The 25583-nt window shown below is 44.9% G+C and overlaps 1 protein-coding gene across 16 annotated transcripts in view; it reads right to left on the reverse strand.

Moving 5' to 3' along the window:
* Positions 1-685: 685 nt before the first annotated feature.
* The window catches only part of ST3GAL4 (ST3 beta-galactoside alpha-2,3-sialyltransferase 4), a 181216-nt gene continuing 156318 nt past the window's right edge, over positions 686-25583 (reverse strand). For 10 of the 16 annotated variants that reach the window (XM_080983930.1, XM_080983929.1, XM_080983934.1 and 7 more), the window contains 10 exons: positions 22234-22312; positions 20427-20496; positions 16988-17062; positions 16695-16792; positions 13311-13371; positions 9975-10070; positions 8993-9182; positions 8106-8249; positions 5665-5802; positions 686-2704 (listed from right to left, as the gene is read on the reverse strand). In XM_080983930.1, the coding sequence (XP_080840056.1) occupies positions 2618-2704; positions 5665-5802; positions 8106-8249; positions 8993-9182; positions 9975-10070; positions 13311-13371; positions 16695-16792; positions 16988-17062; positions 20427-20496; positions 22234-22312 (1038 nt within the window). In that variant the 3' untranslated portion in view covers positions 686-2617. Of the gene's footprint in view, positions 2705-5664; positions 5803-8105; positions 8250-8992; positions 9183-9974; positions 10071-13310; positions 13372-16694; positions 16793-16987; positions 17063-20426; positions 20497-22233; positions 22313-23180; positions 23307-25583 lie in introns of those variants that run through there. The other 6 variants (XM_080983922.1, XM_080983925.1, XM_080983923.1 and 3 more) reach the window with 2 other exon arrangements.

The raw sequence follows: 25583 nt of genomic DNA on the forward strand, positions 1-25583 counted from the left end.
TTCAGCTGATCCTTTGGTTCCCATGTGGTGGCACTCTTGCCACAGGTTGAAGTCTGTCCATACTTGCCACTCTAGCAAAGAGTACTAATTCCCCTCAATTCCCAGGGAATCTATTTCTAAAAGAATTTAAGAGTTGCCTTTCAGACCAAAAAGGACCCTCAAAGCAACTTACAATTTAAAAAAAACCCCTAACAATACAGCCGTACCTTGGATCCTGAATGCCTTGGTACTCAGACGTTTTGGCTGCTGAATGCAGCAAACCCAAAGTTAGTGTTCTGGTTTGCAAACGTTCTTTGGAACCTGAATGTCCTCCAGGGCTTCCGACTGGCTGCAGGAGCTTCCTGCAGTCAATCAGAAGCCACACTTTGGTTTCCGAATGTTTTGGAAGTCGAACATTCCGAGGTATGACTGTATTGATAGTTCCAACAATGCAATGAATTGCGCTTTGCTCCATAGTTTCATTCCTGCTTTGTATGGATATGACATGGAACAATCCATCATTGTTGTCACCCTTTATGGGGCTAGAAACCAGCTGTAGGTGAAAAATCCTCTTCCACCTCTAAGAGATGGTCCCAAATCACCACAACACTGCATGAAATTGCTCGATTGTCCTAAACCGCAAGGAAAACTTCATTGGTAATAAATATCAAGCTTATTCTACAAAAGATGCATGATTTGCAAAGGGTATTTTTAAATTTAATTTATTAAATTACTTAACACTGAACTGCAGTAATTGCTTAACCAGGAAAGATACTTCCAACATTCTCTGTAGGATTCAAACTCCTTTGAAATAACAACATTTAAGAACTCTTTTTCTTCCGGGGATCAGTCTGGATTTCTGCAACAAACCAGTTCCCAAGTTGAAGCTCTATGTGCATTCTCAAAGGGACATAACATGAGCAACTCAATTCAGTCAGTTGCCTTCTTGGCAATAGGTGTGATGGCCTAAGCCATAAGGAGGTTACATTCCCAGCAGGCCCTTCAAAGTTGGGCACTTGCAATCACAGCTAAGGCACGGTGGTTGTGCACACAAGGTGTAGCGGGTGGTGGACAGGGAAATTATATTGTCACCTTCCTCCCTTTGTCTTCTTCTTCTTCCCCTCATGGATGAAATACAAGGTTCCAAACTGTGCAGCCATCAATTCAGACCCTTTAACCAACAGTAAGCAAATTTAAGAGATATACTTTGATCTCAAAGCTGAAATTAAAAGAAGGGGGGGTTAAAGTATTGATTCTTGCACAACTAGCCCCAAACAATATTTGGAAGAGAGTCTCTTCCAAGCACTTGTCAGGCAAGACCAGAACATTTGACCCGAGGCCCATTTCTGAAATGTCTGGACCACTCCCCCTAATTCTCTGCCTACTTAAACTGGCAGCTTACTTCAAAATTTGCCCCATTTTTAGGCGCATGAGAAGAGCCTTCGTTCTAAATGACCAGAACACTCATCCTGCTACTAGAAAAGACAAAGGCGTAGTGCAGAATTTAGGTTTTGTGAGCAACGAATAATAAAACATTTTTTCCTCCCCCCCTACAAAACAGATACACAATTCCCAACTATCTCCCCCCCTCCCCCTCTCCTTCTTTCCTTCAACATTCAGCTTTGGTTATGCCATTTCCTTTGTACTGGAGTCTTATGTCTGATGGGAAGTAACTCCCAAATGCTAGAGGGGAAAAAAGCCTACAGCTTATATTTAAGAACAGACTTCGTATACTGGACGGACATACTCTCATTCTCTCTCTCTCTCTCACACACACACACACAAACACACACCCTTCACAGAAGGAGGATTTACTTCCAACGAAGTGCCCAGAAACACCCATGTTCAGCTCGGCACCTTTTTTTAAGTAAAAAAAACCACTTATCAAATACTGTAGGGTATCCTCCCCTTATGTCACAGACCAAAAAATAAGAACTGGATGAGAGAGAGAAATCAACATTATCAACTCCCACCATCCCTAACAGCTTTCTCCTGGGTATTCCAAACTCCTTCACTGCACGGAGGACTTGAACCAGTACACTTTTGTCTCATTCAAACAGAAACATTAAATATGGCAGGCAGCTAATAATCCTTCATTCAATTACCCCCCTGCTCCGTCCGGTGACACCTAACATTGTTTCAACAGAAACAGCAGCTGCCACTGCACTTCCCAGAGTCAGAAGGCAAAAGTGATTAAGATCTCAAGGTGCCACAGGGGTGATAATTTGACACACACCCCCACGGGAATTTCACTTGAGGCCCACAGGCAGCTCAGTCATTGGCCACCCAAAGGCTCTTCTCTGCCACGAGTGAAGATTTCGGGAACTTCTGTTTCTAAAAGTCTCAACTTGATGCAGGGAAAATCCTGCAACAGTCCGTGCAAAGAGGACTCTGTAGAAGGAAGCATCCACCCTGCTTCCAGCTGCTGCCATCAACCGACCACTTCCCAGACCATCTCCATCCCTTGCTGCCAATACATCTAGGGGTCACACACTTCCACCCCAGTGTTTCAAGTGAAGCTGCAGGGTCTCCACACCAGTCAATGTTGGGGGGGGCAAGGGACAGCTAGCCATGGGCAGCTGTGTTGGACCAGCAGCTGGCTCAGAAAAAAACCCTCAAAACGGCAGTCCATTTTCCATCAGAAGTAGGTGAGGTTCTTGATGACACCCAGTTCAAGCATCTTTTTTATTGCTAATGCCTCATGTGAGATATTGTGTTCCGAACCCTGTAAGAGAAGGCAATGAGAAACACATTAGGCCATGCAGTAGGGCTGGGCGATATATTGATATATCATCCAAAACTGGTTTGAAGTTCACATCGTGATAATTGTTTCATAATATTTGAGCTAGCAATACATCCCAAATCACAATGTGTGTAAGGGCTAGGCAATACCTGCTTATCAATATCACAACTCACAAGCTAAACATTGCAATCTACCACAATGTCTGAAATAAGGATGGAACTATACAGAGGCAGCTGCTGCTGCTACTTCTGTCACTCTTATCACCGCCACAGGGCCTTGCAGGCCACCACTGTTCGTGCCACATCCAAGCTGCTAGAAGGCCTGCTGGCAGTCCCAGATTATTTGTATTCACTATGACTCATCCCCACACTTTGGATTGTTCTGAATACCACCATTTGGTAGGTAAAAGGACCCCTGACCATTAGGTCCAGTCGTGACCGACTGTGGGGTTGCAGCGCTCATCTCGCTTTATTGGCCGAGGGAGCCGGCGTACAGCTTCCGGGTCATGTGGCCAGCATGACTAAGCCGCTTCTGGCGAACCAGAGCAGCACACAGAAACGCCGTTTACCTTCCTGCTGGAGCGGTACCTATTTATCTACTTGCACTCTGACGTGCTTTCGAACTGCTAGGTTGGCAGGAGCAGGGACCGAGCAACGGGAGCTCACCCCGTCGCAGGGATTCGAACCGCCGACCTTCTGATTGGCAAGTCCTAGGCTCTGTGGTTTAACCCACAGCGCCACCCGCGTCCCCAACACTCAGCTACCTCAGAAGAAAAGTAAGTAGCCAAGCCCAAAACCAAAAGTCTCATTTGGATGCATTTTGGCTTGCCTGCTGCTGCAAGTGAGATGATTGATAATATCATCATTTATCAGTTTTAGACCCTTAAGTAGTAGCAGTTGCCAGGACACTGTCCTGTTTGCCTCTGCTTAGTTCCTTCCTTATTTCAGATATCACAGAATATTGATATATCATGATGTTTAGCTGGTGATATATCGTGATACCCAAAACAGGTTATCGCCCAGCCCTACCATGCAGTTCGCTGGTTTTCAGCTTTTCAAGAGTCCCTAAAGGAGAAAGTTTGTATTCTAAGACAAATTAAACAACTGAGAAGTACCCTTGAGCTCATCCAGTCCAACCACCTGCTTAATACAGGACCTACAATGCAGGATGCAGCTATGCTTGCGTAAGAGTCGAAAGGAAGAACCAAGATAGTGGCACTAATTCTACAGACTCGACTCAGAATGGCATATGGACAGCCTCAGAGGGCTCATGCCGCTGCCTTGCCTGTGGGTGTCCCAGAGGCATCTGGTTAGCCATGGTAGGAAATAAGAGGCTGAACCAGACTGGAACTTTGGTTTTATCCAGCTGGCTTCTTACATCCTTAAGAGGCAATGGAAACCACACTGCCACAAACGTGCACAAAGCAGGTTTTAATCTCTGCTCTTCACCCATCTGCCACTCCCTTCCTAGGGCTGTTTTGCCATCTCGGGAGAGGAGCAAGCAGAATGAAAACAAGAGCCCGGCTGCTGGGATCAGACCAAGAAGGACCCATCCAGTCCAGCATTCTGTTCTCACAGTGACCAACCACATGCCTAAGGGAAGCCCACAAGCATGCTTCCACACACGTTCCCCTGCAACTGGTATTCAGAGGCATGCCACCACCTCTCCCTTCTCTCCCTCTTTCCCAGTCTTATCTCTAAACCTCTTTTCAAGCTGTCCAATCATCTTTCTGGAAGCCCGCATGTTCTCACTAAGCCATAGCTGGCTTATCATGCGGTGCAAACCTGGTAACTGAGAAAGATACTCCCAGCCTAGGTGTAAAGGGAGGTGGGGTGGTGGAAGGAATTAAAGGTTGAAGTGAAACGTCAGTGATGTGCAAAAAAAAGTACAATCTGTGACAACTCAGAATCGGAGCTCAATGTATGCCGTGAAGGATGGAGCCAGCCTGCCAAGCGAAGAGGATGGAGACTGCCAACCCCTGCTTCCTGGTGCTCAGCACTGAGATCAGGAGATAAAGCACTCTGCCTGCTCTTTAAAGAGCAATCTGTTAAACGGCATAAAAAAACTCTTCCATCTCAGCACCGTGGTGATCAGCACAGAGATGGGGAGATAAAATCTGTCTCTGAAGTGTAAAAGGCAAACATTTCACACACACATCACACGCCAATGCTATGTCCTTGTACATGTGGTTTGTGTGCTGTATGTGTTCTCCGGATGTGCAGTGGGTGCGCATGCATGCATGCCCTCACACAGAAGTACAGAATAACCACACCTGCTGGTGGCATGTGGCTAATCATTAGTTTAGCCTCAGGTTGAAAAAGGGTTCGCTACTCCTGCTGTGAAGGGTCATCTTGCATACTTGCTATTTACTTCCAACCTGTTTTTCTTTTGCACCAGGGATGGGCAACCTGTGGCCCTCCAGGCACTGTCAGACTACAGCTCCAATTGCCATCATTTACTGGCCATAGTGGCTGGAGCTGATGGAGTCCAACAACATCCGGGGGACCACAGATTCCCTGCCCCTAATTTACGCTCATCTGTATATATACATAGGACATGCCACTCATAAATCTGATTAAAGCTAGTCCATGAAAGGTTAATGCCCTAAGAAAACTGGTTAGTCACAATGTTGGGGTTTTTTAATGAACAAGTTTCTTTCTTTCTTTCATCTGTGAATGGTTAATAGTTGTTGTTTTACAAGCCAGAATATTAAACAAGGTTCAAACCTGGTTTGACATCCTGGCTTGTTCTGAGGCTATAATTTCCCAGTCCAGACAAAATGTGAAACTACAGTTAACTGCAGACTTTCTGATTTGTTCGTTGGCTTGTACAAAGTGGCTAAAGTCTTGTTCACATCTCAGTTTATTAAGTCGGTGGACTTTCCCTCTACAAGCAGCTTCTTATATTATATTCATCTGACAAGAGAGGCAATGGTTACTCACAGTCATCGACTTCAATGTGACTTGCTCGTAGTAGTGAATGGTCTGCTTCTTGGAGTCAGGGTATCCAAAGCCCGCAATATGAACTATGTCACAGAAGTGCAATGCTACGGTGATAGCCACTAATCCTGTGGTTGGTTTCTAGAGGAAGACAGAGGAACATGATGCTGGGTTGACTTTCTCTTGGCACAAAGCTTACCTTGAGAAGCCAGGATGGTTTAGTGGTTGGAGCAGCCTTCGACTGATGGGAGTTACAGCCCAAAACATCTGGAGGGCACCAGATTGAGGAAGGCTGGGCCAGAAGGCTTGACCCTGATCAGGGGGGACACCCAGGTTCAAATCCCCTCCCAACCACAAAGTTTATTGGGTGACCTTTGGCTGGTCCCTGCCTCTGACCCCTAACCTGCTTTACAGGGCTGCTTTGACTATGCTCTGCCTCCACAGCAGGGAGGAAGCAATACTTCTGAATATCAGTTGCTAGAAACCACAAGAGGGGAGAGTGCGCTTATGCTTGAATCCTGCTTGCTGGTTTCTCACAGGCAACTGTTCAGCCCACTGTAAGAACAGGATGCTGGACTATATGGGCCACTGGCCTGATCCAGCAGGCTCTCCTTATGCTCTTAATCTATACATTTTCACACGCACACACCTTTTGCCTGTAATTAGTATTGAGGGGGAAGTTCCTATTCATTCCAGAGGCTTTCCCCATCCCTAGACTGCAGACTTTCTTAAAACAATAAAACAAAGAATATCAGTGTGCTCAGCTTTATTGTCCCAAAACAATGTCTGTGTTTGCATAGGTGTGATGACAGCATCTTAGATAAAGTGTAGCTTCGAAACCTTGGTAGAAGAGTTTCTCATCGGCTTTGAAACGTCAGCCATAGAAATGCTTCCTGATAACTGCCACACACATAAAAAAGTAGTTCTAAAGTTGTCAAGGCAATGGTAAAAAACAAGACACCCCACCTTTGCAAACACTGGCAGACATACAGACGTACATCTAGAAGTTGCCAACAGGATAGCAAACAACACTGAACGTAAAAAGCAGTGTGTCCTGAGATGACATGAACTAAGGCCCAGGTGTCTTTGAAGTGGTAAACATCTTCCTGGGCTGTACCACTTCAGACTACAGGCTGGGACTCCCATGAGTAAATGCTCCTCCACACAAAAACAGCTCATTTGAGGGACAACTAGCACATCTGGGGGGAAGGGTTCTATCTTAGCCTTTAACACACTCATCTTCTATGTGCAGGGATGTATTTAAATAAATTTAGCACAAAGAAGCATTTCGTCATGCAAGCCCCCACCTGCAGCCTGAGGTGATAAGGCACAGGCATAGACTTTACCACCTCAGTGAGAACTAGGCTGAAAGATCTTACAAGTCACCTCACCCTGTTTTGGAAAAGCAGTGCAGGCTGAGCTGAGGTGCTTTCCCCAACCAAGTGACATTTAAACTGTGACTAAAAAAAATAAAGACACCTGCACCTGAAATGTCAGTTAATTGAACATACTTCTGATTCAAAAATTAGCTTTCTGCCCTGCATGGACAACATTCATATCTGCTACTTCCCAGGCTAAAGGATGCTCCTAGGAGCACGGGATACAGATGATCTGTTATTAGAGAGACAGACAGACAGACAGACAGACACACACACAGACAGACAGACACAGAAAGTGTGTTTAGACACACACAGCGAGAAGGAGTGTGTCTTAGGAGCACGGGATACAGATGATCTGTGATTAGAGAGACAGACAGACAGACAGACAGACACACACACACACACACACACACACAGACAGACAGACAGAGACAGTGTGTTTAAACGCTTAAAATAAGTGGCAGATACAAGTTGAGAAGTTAAATGTCTCAGGACACCAGCGCTGGGAAAGGGCCACAGTTAACACTTTGCCTCCTGTGCTGTTTTCCCCAATCAAAATCAAAATCCTGCTAGAGGGCAGGGGAAAGAGATACAGGAATCCATATTGTATCACTCCCCCCCCCCCCCGCCCTTGTCCCACCAGTCTAACAGATTTGGGGCAGGGGAAAATATGTTAAAGGAAATATAACACGGGGGGAGGGTTAACACTGAGACACACACCTGGCACCACTGTTCCGAGGCCATTTACACTCTACTCTCACCACTGATTTTAAGCTTTAAAGACAGCCGCCTGGAGATCCACTCACAGACCACCCACATCATGTGTATTTGGGTCCCAAAATATCCAAGTGCCACATTACGGGAGAGATCACAGTTTGGAGACGACCAAGCACCATCTCATCTTGAGAATTTCAAGAGAAAGAGCGCTTTGCTTGTTTTAGGAGTAAACCTCAACTCCTGAAACTTGTCCCTTCTCTCTCTCTCTCTCTCTCTCTCTCTCTCTCTCTCTCTCTCTCCCTCCCTCCCTCCCTCCCTCCCTCCCTCTCTCATGCTTACCACTCTTACCTGTTTTAACTTCTTCAGCTGCTTCATTGGAAGCTTAAGCAATTTGGCAGCGGTTATTTCCATAAAATACGGGTTCAGGATTCGCACTTGCTCAGGATTCGCATCCCAAATTAAGGGAGGCTGTTTCCAAAAGCCCTTCCGAACCTGGAAAAGAGGATTAAGATAGGTTAGCCAGGTGCTCTTTGCTCTCAAGAGCAGAATCAAAGCAAGAGAGCTGGGTTTAAGCAGGAGGAAAAAGTGAGGCAGCGAAAGCAGAGTCATTTCCCATTGGTGGCTTTCTGGTGTTATACCCTAGGATCTGATCTCTGTGCTTCAGATGGGACGCTCTCTCTGTATCTTTAGGCCGCCTGGAGATCACAGTATCTCTGAGCAAGACCAGAACGCCCTTCCATAGCTACTTCAATTGCCTTGGTTCTCATGTTCACCCACACCACCACTCTGGGAGGTAGGTTGCTATTCCCATTTTTATAAGCTGAGAATTTAGCGTTTGTCCATGTCTACCATAGAAGACCATGGCAAAAGCAGATCTGCCAGAGCTGAGTCCAATACACTGCCTGCAGGGTTGCATGGACAAACAAAATCAGTTGCCATGCTTTCTGAAGAACATACTCGGGGGAGGAATGAAACTCAGTGGTAGAGCATCTGCCTCACTTGTAGAAGGTCCTAGGTTCAATCCCTGGTGCCCCCAGCTGGGGTTGGGAAAAGCTCCTGCATGAAACCCTAAAGAGCTGCTGCCACTCAGTCCAGAAAATGCTGAGAACTAGACGGACCAATGGCCTGGCTCAATATAAGGCAGCTTCCTATGTCCCTGGGGGTAAAAGAAAGGGCTTCTGGATCAGAGGAAGGGGACCAGAAGATGTACTAGTCTTCATCTCCCAATAACTTACCCTTTTCTTGTCATGCAATATTGTTTCCATCCACTGGAAATCCATAGGTTTGAATGGCACCAGCACCAGCAACGTGTCTGGATTGTTTTCTCTTTGGGGGTTGAAATGTGCTGACTCTGGGTAGAAGAGCCGCATAGTGGTCTTGGAGCCCACGTCGCTCTCATAACCATAAACTGGTGCATTGTTCAATCTGCAGTGGGGCAGAGAGGAGGAAAAGGAGTTTGCACCCTTGGCAGAACATAGGCAGGCATTTTGTCGTTTTATGAGAACAAACCCATGCACAGTTCGACCGAAGGGTTATCTGCCACATGTCCACGTGATATACTACAGGGTGGCTGTAGTTACCCTCCTCTCTTATGCTTAGCCGCTGCTTTGACTTGGAACAAGCTACAGCAGAAGCAGCCAAGAGGAGTATCCTCCAAATGTTGTTCAACTACACCTATCAGCTCCAGTGAGAGTGGCCAAAGCTCAAGGAGGAAGGGAGCTGGAGTCCAAGAACACGTCTCAGCTAGAGTGCAACTCAGCATTTACTTTATCTGCTGATCCATCAATTCAGAGGGAAACCATAATACACAACCAAACCCGGAGGACATTTATGGGTCTCTTCCCAAGAACACGTATATGTTACGGAAAAGCACTGGGCTGCCAGTAAAAACAACATCACTTAGTCATATTCTTCTTGCTCTGTAATACAGTAGGGTGTGCGTGCTTAGTGCTCTGATGTTATCATGCTGTGCATTTCCCCATCTCCTCCTTCACATTATTTGCTGCTGATGATGGGGGTAGTAAGGTGGAAAAGTGGAAGGTGGTGATGTGAGTAGTTGAGGTAAGTAGGACTTGCAGAGAGGAAGGATCCACTGGGAGGATGCTGCTGTTGCAAACAGCCCCATTCAGTTCCACGTGGCAAAACAGGACCATGCTACGTTCAGAGAAACTGGCTGCACTGCCGTGAAAGATCACAGACCCCGATGCATCTAAGTACCTGATCACAACATCGTATTTGTTAATAGCTTCTCCCATAGAGCTGTTTCTGAGCCGGTGTCCATTTCCTACTACTGCACATCTCCGGCACTTCAAACTGCGAAAGAGAAAAGGGAGACTCCATTATACACTCCTAGACAGGGAAGAAACGTCTCTGGCTAATCAGAGAAGAACATAGGAAGCTGCCTTGGTCCACGTAGCTCAGTATTGTCTACACTGACTGGCAGCAGCTATTCAGGGCTTCGGGCTCTACCTGGAAATGCCGGGGATAGAACTGTCTACATGCAAAACAAAGGTACTTCCAAGCTACGGCCCTTCCCTAAATGCTATGACCACTTACTGGAAAGCAGGGACACACACCATTTTAAGCACTCCACCTGACAATATATGAAGTGCCAGTAGGGTGGGGTTTGCAGGGGTAGACTAGTTGTACACTAAAGGGGGGGGGGGGGACCAGAGCACAATGGCAGAGTATACCAACCATTTGTAAGAAACTATATTTTTACACAAAGTATTCTTATATCTCAGTCTTTTACAGTACTGATTTGCTTAAATTTGTTTGCATTTTTCCATTAACATCGATTTAAATAATCCCTTATGAATTTAAGAACATAAGAGAAGCCTTGCTAGGTCGGGCCAAAAGCCCATCTAATCCAGCACCTTCTTCTCACAGTAACCAACCAGGTGCCCATGGGAAGCCTGCAAGCAAGGCATGGGTGCAACAGCACTCTCCCTTTAATTAGGGATTTGTAGGCCAAAAACATCTGGAGGGCCAAGTTTGAAGAAGCCTGTTTTAAGTGTTGTTAAGTTACCCACTTCAAATATTCCCATAGGGTCTTTAATACCGGCTTTTTGGTAACACAGCCATGTTTTTGCATGTTCTGTTGTTATTTTTTAAATTTATGTTACATCATACAAGCATAATAAAACATGATACGACTGACAAAAAAAAATGGGTCACTAGGAGGGTAAAATACAGCACATCATTTTACAGTACATCGTAATGAGCTGATTGCAGTAAACCAACTTCAGTAAATTAACTTGGAAAAACACAGAATAGTAAGAGTATTATTACCCACTTATCTACACCATATTGCAATATATGTTGTAGGCATTTCTTGTCTCTGTGTTGCTTCATTTGTATATTTAATAAAAGTATACCATCAAGTGTATAAATCATCTTGTTTTTTTCTCTCCCCTTGCCACCTTCAATTTCTGTGACGTTTCCATTATGGCTGTTTGCCAGACTATATTACACCAGAGGTTAATGTGTGGACATTCCCACCACAAATGGTGGTAAGTACCCATAATTTGGCATCCTCTGCAACATAATGGGAATCTACTGGGCTTTATAGACGATAGGCACATCAGTGTTATACACCATGCACAATTTTTAGTGAACATTCCCTAATGGTTGCTGGCAGAGATTTATATGGTGCTTTTATCCAGTTATTATATGCAACTTCAATACTATTTTGTAGATGGGAAACCAGGTGCTAGGCCAATACAATTAATTTCTATCTTGAATGGGGATTTAAGGCACAGACCTACCTGGTTTACCCACATGCTAATACACTAGGCCAGCAGCTTGATAGATTAAGCCACAAATTTGCACACACCTACATTAGCTATTTCATCCTAGCTTTGGCTGATTGGAAGCTCAGCTTCTCACACCTCTGCCAAAACCAACATTTCCTTTACTCTCCTGTGGATTTCTTACTTTTCACTTTAAATACCCAGACTGACTTCCAGAGCACTGACTTCATTTCCAGGCAGACGTCAGACTTCTGGCTGTGACTCATTGCCACGATTTCATGTCCCGAAGCAAGGGATGGAACCACACGTCAGAGACTTGATCAAGATTGGCACTCTCAAATACTGGAGAGTCACACTGCCTGTAAATGAGCTAGATGGACTAATAGCCTGACATGGGTTAAAGCAACTTTCTAGGTTCCCCACGTTAAGATTTGAAAGAGGGATTGCCACTCTTAGGTCGCATTCTATACCATACATATAAGGCACACTTAACAAACATGGTTTCCCACAAAGAACCCTGAGTTTACCTCTCACACAGCTGCAATTGCCAGCACCCATAACCAACTACTGCTCCCGGGATTCTTTGGGGGAAGCTATGTGCTTTATATATGCTGTAAATATGCTTTAGATCACGGGTCAGCAACCTAAGGCCCATGGGCCACAAGCGGCCCATGGGAGTCGTTTAACTGGCCTATGGACCCCTGCCACCCACTCAGTCAGCTGCTGTGTGCCATGCTAAATCGGTGCAGAGCAGAGCGGGGACCGCCTTCCGTGACACTGGCCAGCTTCCCATTGGCTACAGGAAGCTGCTGCAGCCAATGGGAAGCTGCGCACACCTCCTCCGCGCTAGAAGGAGTGCAGGAAATGCGTTTGCGCACACGTGCGCGCACACACACTCCAGCCTACAGCGGTGTCTGCGGGACTGTGAACCGGCCCAAGCCACAAAAATTTTGACGGCCCCTGCTTTAGATGCATAGTGGTGTTGATGTGACTGTACAGTGCAGACTCACACCCAGTTTCACCTCTGGTAATCAGGTTTTGCAGGATTTAAGTTTAAAAACTATACCTGCAGCACAGGCTGAAGTGTGAAAAAATTGTTCCAAGGGGAATGAAACCTTCCAAACAGTGGTGCTCTCAAAAGCACTGTCACCTTAAGAGTTTTTTGTTTGTTTTTTTTAACTGGAGATGCTGTGGACTGAAAGAGGGACCTCCCACACAAACCACAAGCTCCATTCATGCTCATGCCATCAAATCTCCGTAAAAATGGCAAGTTTCTGAGTATCCTCCCCTGACCATTGACTCTGATTGCAGGGTCAGGACTCTGGGTTCTCTGAATTCTTTTACCGCTGAATTGACCTCTTTGTGACTTTACAGACAGAGAGAAATTCTCGTTCCCAGCATTGCTTGGGAACTCTTAAGAAACTAAAATATCGGCGCAGTTTTGAAATCAGCGGTTAGCACCAACAGTTTTGTAAAGCTCTGTCTGCCATCTTGATTCAAAGCAGTGTCCAACTGTATGCCAACATAGACAAAAACCTGCTCCTTGATTTCGGGACCCATCATGCAAAATCTGGATACGGTATCTTAAGAGGTGTTGATATATACAGCCAACAATCAACTTTCCAAAACATATGGATACACATGTAAAATTTTCATTCTGTAATACACATGTATGAACTTGCCCTGAGTAACTATGGTGGAGAAAAGAGATACTCCACGCTCTGCAGCTACCAATTCCATAAATGGGAGAGAAGAGCCCAAAGAACTGAACCCACCCGTTTTCTGAATGAAGTGGCATTACCTTTGTAAGCTTTCAGGCAGAGCATAACTTGTGATCGCCAGAACTCGCAAGAGAATTTCCTCTGCAAAGGAACAAATGTAGGCAGTTAACCGGCTTAGTCCATGCTGCCTCGGTTCAGACATTAAGAACGTAAGAGCTGCCCCGATGGATCAGCCCAAAGGACGAAACTGCTGGAAACAGAATGATGGACTAGATGGAATCTTGTTCTGACGTAGCAAAGCAATTCTTACAACTTTCTTAGGGTGAGTGGAGAGCAGAATGGTGCAGGCAGCATTACTATATAACCTGCCTCTTGCCTGACGCCATGCTAACTCCAGAGGAACTCAGAAGAGAGGACTCTCTGGTTTTAAAGGTCCCACTATTCTCCTGTGTTCCAGACACAGGAGAAGGGCATGGACTTATCAGAGCTCTCACAGCATCCAAGTGCATCCAACTGGCATTAGGACTGGACAAGCCTTCTTCTGTATTCCACTCAGCACTGGAGAGAACTGTCACCAGATGGAAAGATACAGCGAGGTATTCAACTGAGTTTTACTCAGGGCAGACCCACTGAAATGAATTGGCCTAACTTGGTTATATTTATTAGTTTTAGTCAGTCTACTCTGAATAAAACAACCTTGTTTTTTTAAATATTTGTTTCCAAATGAGTTTCTAAAAAAAAAAAAATATTTGGTAGTTTGACACCTAACTGCAGGGAAGCAGCTTACATATTTTGCTCACCTCATCTTATCCACCTCAGGCAGCAAAATGTCTTGGGGTGACCCAGCCCTCCCTCTTGCAAAGAATATTGACAACACCCAAACTAGGAAAGTTTTCAACTGCATTTGATAGACAGAATGAACATTGAATCAAAAGTTAAATCACCGTGGCTGACCCATCATGCTTCAAGCAAACCATCCTTTTTTCTTTTCTTTTTACATTCCTAAGTACCGTAGGTACAGTCTCCCACCCTATTTTGAAAAAGGAGTAATTTTTTTGATGTAGAAAAATTACTCTGGCAAGGAAGGGGGAAGAGCCACTCAGCACAGCCACAAATATGAAGATTAGCCTTGGGAAAGCTCTAACCCTGAAAGGCACCATACAAATTCGGGGGGGGGGGGGGTTAAATAAAATGGTGCCTGCTAAACTCAATGTGGGAGAGAAAGCAGCATGCACAGCGCAACAAGTGTGTTTCCACAGCAGGCTCTCTACTAAAATTACATAAATCTAGACGTATCTTGAAAGTTCCAAAGTCCATTGTTGACCAGTGTCTTGACAAGACTCATGTCACAACCCTGGAGTTGGATTTCTCATCTTCAGGGGATGAGGGAGGGGACTCTGAAACAGAAGGGGAAGGATATGCAGGGCTGGCCCCAAAGTGCTCTTAGATGGACCTGCGGGAATAATGCTACCGTCTGGCCTGAGGATGCAGTGCTGCCATCCTCTGACTTGGAGGACTCAGCTGCAGAAGACCCCAAAAGATTTGAGGCTCCCTGCTCCCTTGCGGTTGGACATAAGAGAAGAAGGCTGGGCCCTTTAACAGAGCAGCATCTTGCAGCACAGGTGGTGCTAACAATTAGGCTGCACCTGCTGCTGCTACTATATAAATGCTCAATTTCAGCTTGCCCTTATTGGAGCAACATCCCCAGAGTACAGACCGAGTCCTGCTCTTGTTTGGGTTGCTGCACCACAGGCCTAGTTCAAACCAACAAGGAATGAAGTGCTCTAACTCCTCCTGAACGTCTGCTGTGGATGTGCAGAAATTTTAAAAGTTTTTTAAAAGGGCTCAGCCTACTATACTTTACCAATAGTTTTTAAAACTGTTCAGCCATGACATGAGGCAACACAACTCAACTCGCATTGTGTGTGCAAGGTGTGCTTTTCTTCCTGTCATGTACTAGTGGATTAGGAAAGACAACAGTCAGATCCCTCTACGGATAGATGCAGACGAGATGTTATCAGTTCATAAGCAGAACCCAACACATCTTGGAACAACAGACCCTTTGACTGCACCTTGCACACAATAGTGGTTCTGTCTGGAACAAGGAAAGGAGGGGGAAGGAAGAATTCCAGCTTTGTACATAAAGTCATTGAACTGTGCTTATTTTGGGAACCTCCACCTTGCTGAACTCCTTGGGAAAATGAGAGGCATTAAAAAGAATCTGACGGCCAATTGTTAACAAATGCAATGGTACAGCCAGTCACTCAACAGAAGTAGAATGCAGTCCTTTGTATTATTAAAGTCAGCTAACTAGTTAACTTTCAACCAACAGCAACAGTTATGAGAGAGCCATTAAAAGGAGGATGAACACCTGCCCAGTGGATACCTGCCAATTTATACTTTTGCCTCTTGGAATGAAGTCCATTGTTTCAAAATAATGCCAAAGTTACCTGATATGATGAAGTTCTCATGAGCCAACCTATTTATCTGCTGAACTATAGATTAAAAATTGTATGATTGATGAACACATTCTGCTGGACCTATCACAGATGTCTTTTCTTATCTCTGGCTCAGTTTTAGCACCACGCTAAATCAAAATTTAGTGTGACGAGACTGAGATGTGGTGAGTCTCAGGTTGACATGCTCCCCTCTCTTCCTCCACGACAGCCGCAAAGAGAGCTCCTTATTACTGTTTTCTAACTATGTGCTAATTTTATATTTTTCCTTGATAACAAACTGATGGTTTACGGATGTTGTTGGTGAGGTTCCCAACAACATCCATAAACTATAAGGAAGGAGGGAATCAGTAGCTACAGCTATGAATTCTGCTATTTTACTGCCTGTGGCTCTTGTGTGTTGCCACTTCCTTATAGTTTATACTGTGAATAAGAGGCTAAGGAAACAACAACTTTGCTGATATTGGCCCTTAGCAATCACAACTGGCTGAATAAACATGTGGCTACAGCAGGGATAGTAGTGACTTCCAGATGTTCTTCGATTACAACTCCCATCAGCCCCAGGCTGCATAGCCAATAGTTATGGATGATGGGAGCTGTAATAGGAGGACACCACCCTGGGCTAGACAGTATGCTGTGTGGATAAGGAACCCAAACTAGGTGATCTGGTGAAAGTCGCCTTCAGTAACTGAGCACACTGCAAAGATAAGGTATTCTATTGGGTGTACTTTTGCGGTGAAAGAAGCCATGCGGCATGGGCCCTACATGCTGTCTCGATGGGAGACCACCTGGAAACTTAAGATGTTCAGAGCTCCTTGGAGAAAGAGTGGAAACACCTGACTTACCTTTGTGTGAAGAACGATATATATGATCTTAGAAAAATAGTCCAACAGATGGCTACTAAATCAGAGCAAACTTTCCACAAGAAAAATGAGAGGGAAAGCATGGAATAGAGAGACAAATACAGAAGATGCTTGCTAGAAGAAAAGAGACAGCTGGTTTGCTTACCGCTTCCTTTAGTACCATATGGCAGCTCGTAGGGTGAAGGGGTCTTTACCCAGAAGTAATCCTTTAGCTGTAAAAATAGTGGATGTTCCCGTGTGTAACTGCAATGAATGCAGAGGAGAAGATCATGCAAATCTGGCGTTTTATATATTCAGAGCCTCCCTCTCCGGTTAGACTCACTCTATCTCATCCCACCCCATTCCTCCTATCCCCCCCCCCCCCAAGCTTAGGAGAAACAGGTAGATGAGATCTGAGAGACCCCATTCACACAGTATACAACTAGTCCCGTTACTTACTTTGCAATGAGCTGTGCAGCTTTCTTCTCCACCTCTCCCAGAGGACAAGTCATCTTTTGTACTGGGAAATAAAAACTGTAAGACAAACAACAAAGGGAAATGGGGTGGGGGAGTTAAGTGTTGTTGCTGTTGTTTCCTTACCCCCCCCCCCCAAGTTGTCTCAGTGATGTACAATTTAAGAGTGGATGCTTGTGCAATCCAAGCCTCTAGGGCAGGGGCAGATTTAGGGCACTGCGAACGGTTCCGCTGCCCTGGGCGCTGAGCCTAGGGGATGCCGCAGGGCATCGCAACTATGACATAGTGATCTGAGCAGAACAGAAGACAAGAGGAGGAGGTGCACCAAATTTTGGCCACTGCTGAAATTTGAAGGTCCATAGTCCACCCACGCTCTAGGGACTTGCAAGAAAGAGGTTTGGTTTGGGACATCACCTGCTAGCCACAAGTGAAACAAACCACCACTCCATCAGGGTGCCTCCACGGGACAGACGAGAAGCAGGGCTCATTCCATCAGATTTGCCAAAGCTTGAGTCCATCAGGCATGTCTTGCCCATGAACTGTTTCTATGCCAGATAAGGACTACTATTTAAGAACCAATGCCTGAGTTTGTTTTTTTCCTCTTCCCTTTCTGTCCTTTTCTCCTTGTGTTTCATGCTTTTTTAGATTGTAAGCCTCCGGGCAAGGACTGTTTCATCTTAACTGACTGTGTGTAAGCCACACTGAGCAGCATTTTGGCTGATGTGTGGGGCACAAGTCCTCAGCATGGATCAGCGAGGCTGTGCAGAAATGACAGCTTCTCCTAAGACCCACATTATTGGAAAGGGGCTGCAGCTCAGCAGTAGTCAACATGAGCTTTATACAGACAGTTGCAGGTTCAATCCCTAGCATTTCCAGTTAGGGAGGGATGGGAAAGACCCCTGCCTAAATCCCTGGAGAGTCACAGCCTGTCAACTTAAATGTGCAGACATTACTGAGATAGGTGGCCTCAATATTCATACACGCCATACACTGAAAGCACAACTTGCCCTGAAAAATCCTGGGAACTGTAGTTTGTTAAGGGACCTAGGTCTGGGAGGAGTAAGCTACAGTTCCCAGGATTCTCGGGGGAGGTAATGTGCTTTACATGTGTGCCTAAGTAAAAGGCACCTTCCTAGCCCAGGATTACACTTCCAAGAGTGGTGGACCAGCCTGTGCACTAACAGAGCATGAAAAGTGATGCTCCAAGCATTTGGAAGGTAATGGGAGATAAAAGTGTCTTAAGCATTAGAGAAGAGGTGCTTACATAGGCAAGCACCCTTCCTCAAATGGCTGCAAGCAGGACAGAAGTGAGCAGGGCTCGTAAGTTTTATTGATAAGTGTGTTTTTGTATAGCCTTTGCTTTTATTGCTAAATCTTCTTTACTGTTGCAAACCAGAGAGAGGGGATCCACCGTCTCTGGGTCCAACTCAGCCCCAGGCAGCATTGCCAATGGTCAGGGATGATGACCTTTCAGCTGCCACAGGGTGGAAAGGGGTGAAAAGAGCTCTCAGTCACCTGCACAACCACTTTTTGTGGTTGGTCTTTGTTAATTGCTTACAGTCTATAGCTTATTACGTGGCTCCCCAAGACATGGCAAGGAAAAGCGGGAATCCATGTTTATTCGGTTCAAAATGCCAAACCTCATGCCACATTACTTACACTTTAAAAGAAAATATTTTTAAGCTGGCCACTTTTATTTCGAAAGAAAAGCAACCATGCTGGGGGCCCTGATCATGCAGGGAACATGCTTTCTACATGGATCGAAGCCCCATGTTGCTTTACTACCAAACATCAACACCACCAACTTCTCTTATTTGTCCCCAAATGTGGTATCAAAACCACTGGTGGGAAATAGGAAGGGGGGGGGGTTGAGTGAGAAACAGGCACTAGCCCCAATCTGGACTCCTCTTGAAATGAGCAAGTTTAAGCAAGCTTTTTAAAAAGTGGAACTAATTTAATGTGCAGTCTGGGCGATATATCGATGCATCATCCTAAACCAGTTTGAAGTCCATATCATGATATCCGGTTCATAATTTTTGACCTGGCAATATATTGCGAATCATGGGGTGTGCGCGTTTGCTCGCGCTATGCAAAAATTGCAATGCAGGAAAATCTGTGAAGCCAGCCAATGCCTCTACATAGTTCCATCCTTATTTCAGACATTCTGATATATCAGTATATCATGATGTTTAGCTGGTGATATATTGCAATGTTGAAAACCAGATACTGCCCAGCCCTGGTTTGGCCCAAAGCTCACAATGGCTTCTGGTTGAGTTGCCAGGATAAAAACAGTCCAAGAAACATTTTGACAAATATTCCTCCCTCCAGAGATATGGATTTGAAAGCATGCTCAGTTCATTTGTCCAAAACACCACTATCTATAATATGGTTTCCCCCTTCAAGCAAACTTTTCATTCCCAGTTTCCTGGCTTCATTTGTACCCATGGGAGGTGTTTTCAATGCCAGGACTCCTTCCTGGAACCTATGAAAAGATGGGCGAGCCTATGAGCAGGTGCAGAGTGCACTTTTCTGGCCACTGATTCATACTACATGACGTCCACATGCATTCAAAGAGCAGCATTGCCAAACAGAGTTACTGAACCTTTATCTCACTTTGCTTTATTTATTTCTAAAATGTCTGCGCCAGAGCCAAAATAAATATTATATGGATGGCTTACACACACAGAGAGCGAGAGAGAGACTTTGACTTTAAGAAGATAAGAGCAACAATTCAAAAGCAGGAAACTTGTAAATAACTAGTGGCCATGAAAATGTCACAGTTTAACTCGGCTAGGTTAAAGGCACCCACAAAAGTAAATAGCCTGTGGAAGTTTTTACTAGCCTGCTAGGGAATGGCAAAGGATGGACTGAGACCTCAATCTTTACTCTGGGTTCCTGCTGTTTTTCTACACTGGGTAAGGGGGGGGGCGGTTCCCTCCTCTGGCAGCCCACTTGGTTTCTTTGGTAGATGTAAGATAAGGCACTGCTTTGACACACACTTCTCCCAAGCCATCCAAGGCTTTAAATCGGGGACAAGGAACTTGTAGCCTTGCTGTTGGATTCCAGCTCCCATTATCCCTGGCCACTGGCTATACTGGGATGACAGGAGTTGGAAGTCTAGCAGTAACTGGAGGTCTACAGACTCCTCACCACTACTTGCAAGGAAAGCAGTCGAACAACGCTTAGGAATGGACTTGTCACCCATATGAATAAGTGAGAGATGTTATCACCTATTGTTCCCAGTTAAAAGCCCTGAGGATCCATTTTGAACTAGCCGATGTTTCTGAACAACGGCCATTAATCAGTTAAGGCCCGATTCAGGTAATATATCTGACCTTAATAAGACGGCAGGGATAACGACCCAAAACACCCCATGTGCCCCCATTTAAAAGAAAAAGAAAAACCATCTCACAGCTGCATGTACCTTTCCTCCCGGGATTTTGTATACCACACCATCACCAAAAATATAGCCAATACTCCAAGTATCTTCCATCCTGAACAAAAAAAAAAGACAGAATACTGTTAACACTGAGCCAGTCAAGTGTAGCCACACAACACCTAAAACACATATGGTGGAATGCCAGAGTGCAGAGTGAGAGAGAGGTTTAACTTGAGCCTGGATTCACTAGGGCTCAGCTCTGGGGCCTCTTTCGAAGCCAACCTGCAAACTTAGGACCTGGGATGTAACAAGAAGGCAGACACCTGTACATCAGGGGTAGGGGAACCTATGGCTCTCCAGGTGTTGCTGTACTCCAGCTTCCATCAGCCCCAGCCACCTGTCCTAAGGCTAAGATGGTCAAGTATGGAGATGTCACCATCTTCTACAAAGGAAGGCAGGACATATTTTGGGTCGTATCTGGGGCATTTGAAGAACATGTGGGCATAATAATGTATGAAAGGGGTACAGGTGTACTGTTCTAGCCCACATTCCCAATGTCCTTGCAGAGAGAATTCAGTGTGCATTCAGCTGAACAAACAAGAGAATCAGACCTTTGACCCAATCCACAAAGGTCTGAGGTTGCAACCAACGGGGATGTTGGGAGCGGGGTTAGTGCGTGCAACCCTGCTTCTCCCTCAACAGTTTTTCAGGTGAAGACCTGAATAAGAGTACAAGGGCAAAGCATAGTGAAACAGCAATCCTATACAGACTAAATCAATGGGTTTAGAAGATAGAAGCCTAAGAGCACAAAGTTGTAATAACCTAAAAGCATTTACAAACCTTTCTGATCCCACCCACACCATACATTTAAAGCAGATGATTTCCCCGCAAAGAATCCCAGGAACTGTCATTTACCATCAACAGAGCTACAATTCCCAGCACCCCTTAAACTGCAATTCCCAGAATTCTTTGGGGCAAGCCATGTTTAGTGTGGATGGGAGCGGTGGCAGAGGCCAGGTTACAGGTGTCGGGGGTGTGTGGAATCATTTGCTTTGCTGAGATTGCAGTCTCATCAGGGAGGCTATAGGTTTTCATGGGTCCTTGGATGCCACCGCTCATTTGGCATTGTCCTCCAAATGCATCCTTTCCCTCTTTGGAACCTGTATCTTCATTTCTAAAGGCACCTCCTTCTTTCAACCTACAACAAGCCTTTCCATATGACCTCAGACAGGGTGCTTTTCAGTTGAATCCACACCATTATCCAATGCCGAGAAATCATTTTCTGGGCATCCATTTGTGAAAGAAGCTTCCAAGGCCCATTGCCCACAATCACTTTTGCTAAAGTAAAGGGGAAAGTATTTGATCCCCTGCTAAATTTGCCCATTTGCCCTCTGACGAAGAAATGACCAGTCCATAATTTTACTAGTAGGTTTACTGTAGCTGTGAGAGACAGAATAACAACAGGAAAAACCCCAGAAACCCAGAAGACAAAAGTCACTGTATCAGCCGCATTCTCATATAATGATAAGCTAAGATTTAGAATGGTTTATCTGGAAAGAGCAACACACTGATATGATTACTGATAGTTCCCACTTTGCTCATCCCCTGAAACAGGTGGGATAAACAAACTAGGAACCCTTTCTTGGCTTTGTATCACATCTGACCAGGGAACATGTTTTCTTGTTTCCTAGCAAGCCACAGTCCTTAGCCAATCTTAAACCCACCATTTTTTTAAACATAATTTTCTACTACACTATCACATACCCCACCCTTACTTGTCCAGATCACAAGTACACTTGCTTCCAGATATGTGTAGCATAAGAAAGGGGAATGGCACAACACTTGGACTTACGAGACTTGTTGATCATTTTGATCAGCAGATGAAGAATCGTCTTGTGGCTTTTGCTCTCATTGCAACTGCTATCAGCCACCTGGAAAACAAAGAAGACATGCTTATTTGAGTTATTTATTAATAAAGATATGCACACACAGCTACATGATTAAAAATATCAAAGCAGTTTGTCACAAAATGCATAAAACCATACACACGAAAGTTAAAAACAGACCTCAACTAACCATTGCAGAAAGATAAAGTCTTAGTTGCCTGCATAGGTCTGGTGGAATAGAAAAGTTTCCAGCAGGCATTTAAGAATTGAAACAGAAAGTGCCCACTGAGTCTCCACTGGCAGAGTACAGTACAGTGGTGCCTCGCAAGACGAAAAGAATCCGTTCCGCGAGTCTCTTCGTCTTGCGGTTTTTTCGTATTGCGAAGCAAGCCCATTAGCGGTTTAGCGGATTAGCGCTATTAGCAGCTTAGCAGATCAGCTGATAAGCGGCTTAGCGGATCAGCTGATAAGCGGCTTAGTGGCTTAACGGATCAGCTGTTAAGCGGCTTAGCGGATCAGCTGATAAGCGGCTTAGCGATCAGCTGTTAAGCAGCTTAGCGGATCAGCTGATAAGCGGCTTAGCGGCTTGGGGAACAGGGGGGGGGAAGGAAAAAAAACCCGCAGGAACTCGTAAGACATTTTCGTCTTGCGAAGCAAGCCCATAGGAAATTCGTTTTGCGAAGCACCTCCAAAACGGGAAACCCTTTCGTATAGCGGGTTTTCCATCTTGCGAGGCATTCGTCTTGTGGGGCACCACTGTAGTACCTCCGGTTACAAACTTAATCTGTTCCGGAGGTCCGTTCGTAACCGGAAACCGCTCATAACATGAGGCGCACTTTCGCTAATGGCGCCTCCCGCTGCTGCCCGCATCCCGCTCGCATCCCGGGGCAAAGTTCGCAACAAGGGGACCTACTTCTGGGTTAGTGGAGCGCGTAACCTGAAGCTTTCGTAAGGGGGGGCGGTACGTAACATGAGGTACCACTGTATTCCACAATACTGGACCAACGACAATGAAGACTCCCATTTCTTGTTGTTATCAAGTGAGCCTCACCAACTCAGGGAACAACCAACGATGCTTCTGCGGATGATCTCAGTGATCGAGCTGAGATCTAAGGTTCAGGCAATCCCTGACCTACCCTAGGCTTAACTTGTTAAGGGCTTTGTAATTAATACAAGGATCTTGAACCTGGCTCAGTAATAGATGGGCAGCCAGCGCAGCTGTGTTAACAATGGCATCACATGTTCTATATGGCCGTCGCATTCCATATAGGAGCATTGGAGCTTCCAAACCAGACCCAAGGACAGCCCCACATGGAGCACATTACAGTTATCCAGCCTTGAAGCTACCAACATGTGGACTATAGTGGTGAGGATATCCCTGCCCAGGAATGGCCGTAGCTGGCAAACCAGACGAAGCTGGTAAAAGGTACTCTGAGCCACAGAGGATATTTGTGGGCCTCTAGTGACAAATATATATCCAGGAGTACCTCCAAAGCTACACACCTGTTCCTTCAGAGGGAGAGCAACCCCATCCAGAACAGGTAACTTGCCATTTTCCTGCATATGGGAACCACCCACTGAAAAAGTCCCTGTATTTTCAGGATTTAAGCAGTTTATTGGCCCTCATCCACTCCACCACAGCATTCAGACACCGTATCTAGAGCTTCCATAGACTCTCCTGATAAGAATGTTAAGAATCTCACGTTGCAGAATGTAGCTCAAATAGCTGTGAGATGTTGTGACTGCATTCCCCCCCCCCCCAACACGGGAAGTTTAATGAACAAACAAGGAGACAGACAGCAGCAGCTCACTATTCAAATAGCACTGTTTACAAGAGAAAGGCTTTAATATATAAAATGTACTATATTCAAGGGAGTATACATTGTTATACAAGTTGTTGCCCCCTAAAAGGCTGTTTTTCCAACCAAGGCCTGTCTCACACAAAATGTTAAGCCATGGTTTGTTTAATAAGCCATGGTTTGCCCCACAGACAATCAAACAACTGATGATTCTTTCTCCAAAGTTTAGTTTCAACTTCTCTTGTCTTGTGGGATGAGTGGGGGGGCAAACAAACCATGGTTAAATAAGAGTGCTGCTTTTATTTAGAATACCAAACCATGAATAAAGCAAACCAGGGTTTGTAAGACAACAACAAACCATAGTTAAGCTGGTGGGCTAGGTTCAGATGATAAAAAACACAGTTTAATAAACTGGTTAAAATCATACCCAAACCAGGCAAAAATGCAAGCTTAATCCCAGCAATTGTTTCCTGAGTTTTCATCTTTTTGTCTTTTATTCTAAGGTTTACAATTGAGAGCTATATGTGTAAGGGTTTCCACCAGGTGGTCTTCACATGGGCAAATTCTTTCTCCTTCCACCCTGCCTGAGAACCTTCCCCAAAGGAGGAAATTCAAGGTAATTATGGTTAGTTTCATGTGCCCAAGAAAGTTGAAATTAAAGAGGGGAACATTTTTTCTCTGCTGCTACTGTCAATACCCCACAACCTAGTTTTTATTATAGCCTTGGCAGATGGTAGGGACATCAATCGCAAAAGTTCCACAGACAGCACAAGTTGCTGTACCTTCTTGTTAAACTGTTGTAGCCCTGGGGAAAGAAAGGGATCTAACAAAACTTCACTGAGGAGAGGATCTTTATCTGATGTAAGGCAGATGTTTAACCAGCATAGAAGAAATCTCGCCCAGGCGACAGTCTCTACCCTGTGTTGACCTCCCTCTAGACACAAGGCTGCATAGGGTACACAGCGTGGGACAGTAAAAATCTTGAAGAGGAAAGCTGCCTGCACTCGTTCTACTGCTCTGCCTCCTTTCTTTTAGCAAATGTTTTATGCCACTGGGGAAGTGGTAATTCTGTATTGATTTGTTCTGGATGTTTGTATGTGATGCCAATAAAAGGTTTGATGATGATTTATTCTAAGGTTGGGGAAACTCTTCTTGTCTCTGGCACAGAATTAAAAATAACAGGTTTACATAGGTTTTTTTTTTATAAAAAAGGAAAGCTCTTGAGCTCCTTTGATTTCAATGAATCTTGAATATGTGAAAACGTTTCTGAATTGTGTTTTGTTTTCTAAATATGCATAATCATAAATCTTCATTGAAAATCAAAACAGATGTTAATGCAAGATCATTTAAATTCATGTAGACTGAACTCAGAATAAAACTTCTCAAAAAAACAACAACCACCCAACCCCTAATCAAATACTTAAGAAAGCTACATTTAAGTTATATTTTTAAAAGCACTGTTTGTTCCAGCTCTGATTTCAGTTTGTAACTTGCTTTCTTCTGCAACTATTTCGGCA

This window comes from Podarcis pityusensis (assembly GCF_964106645.2).
Source record: "Podarcis pityusensis genome assembly, chromosome: 15".
NCBI classification, from domain to species: domain Eukaryota; kingdom Metazoa; phylum Chordata; class Lepidosauria; order Squamata; family Lacertidae; genus Podarcis; species Podarcis pityusensis.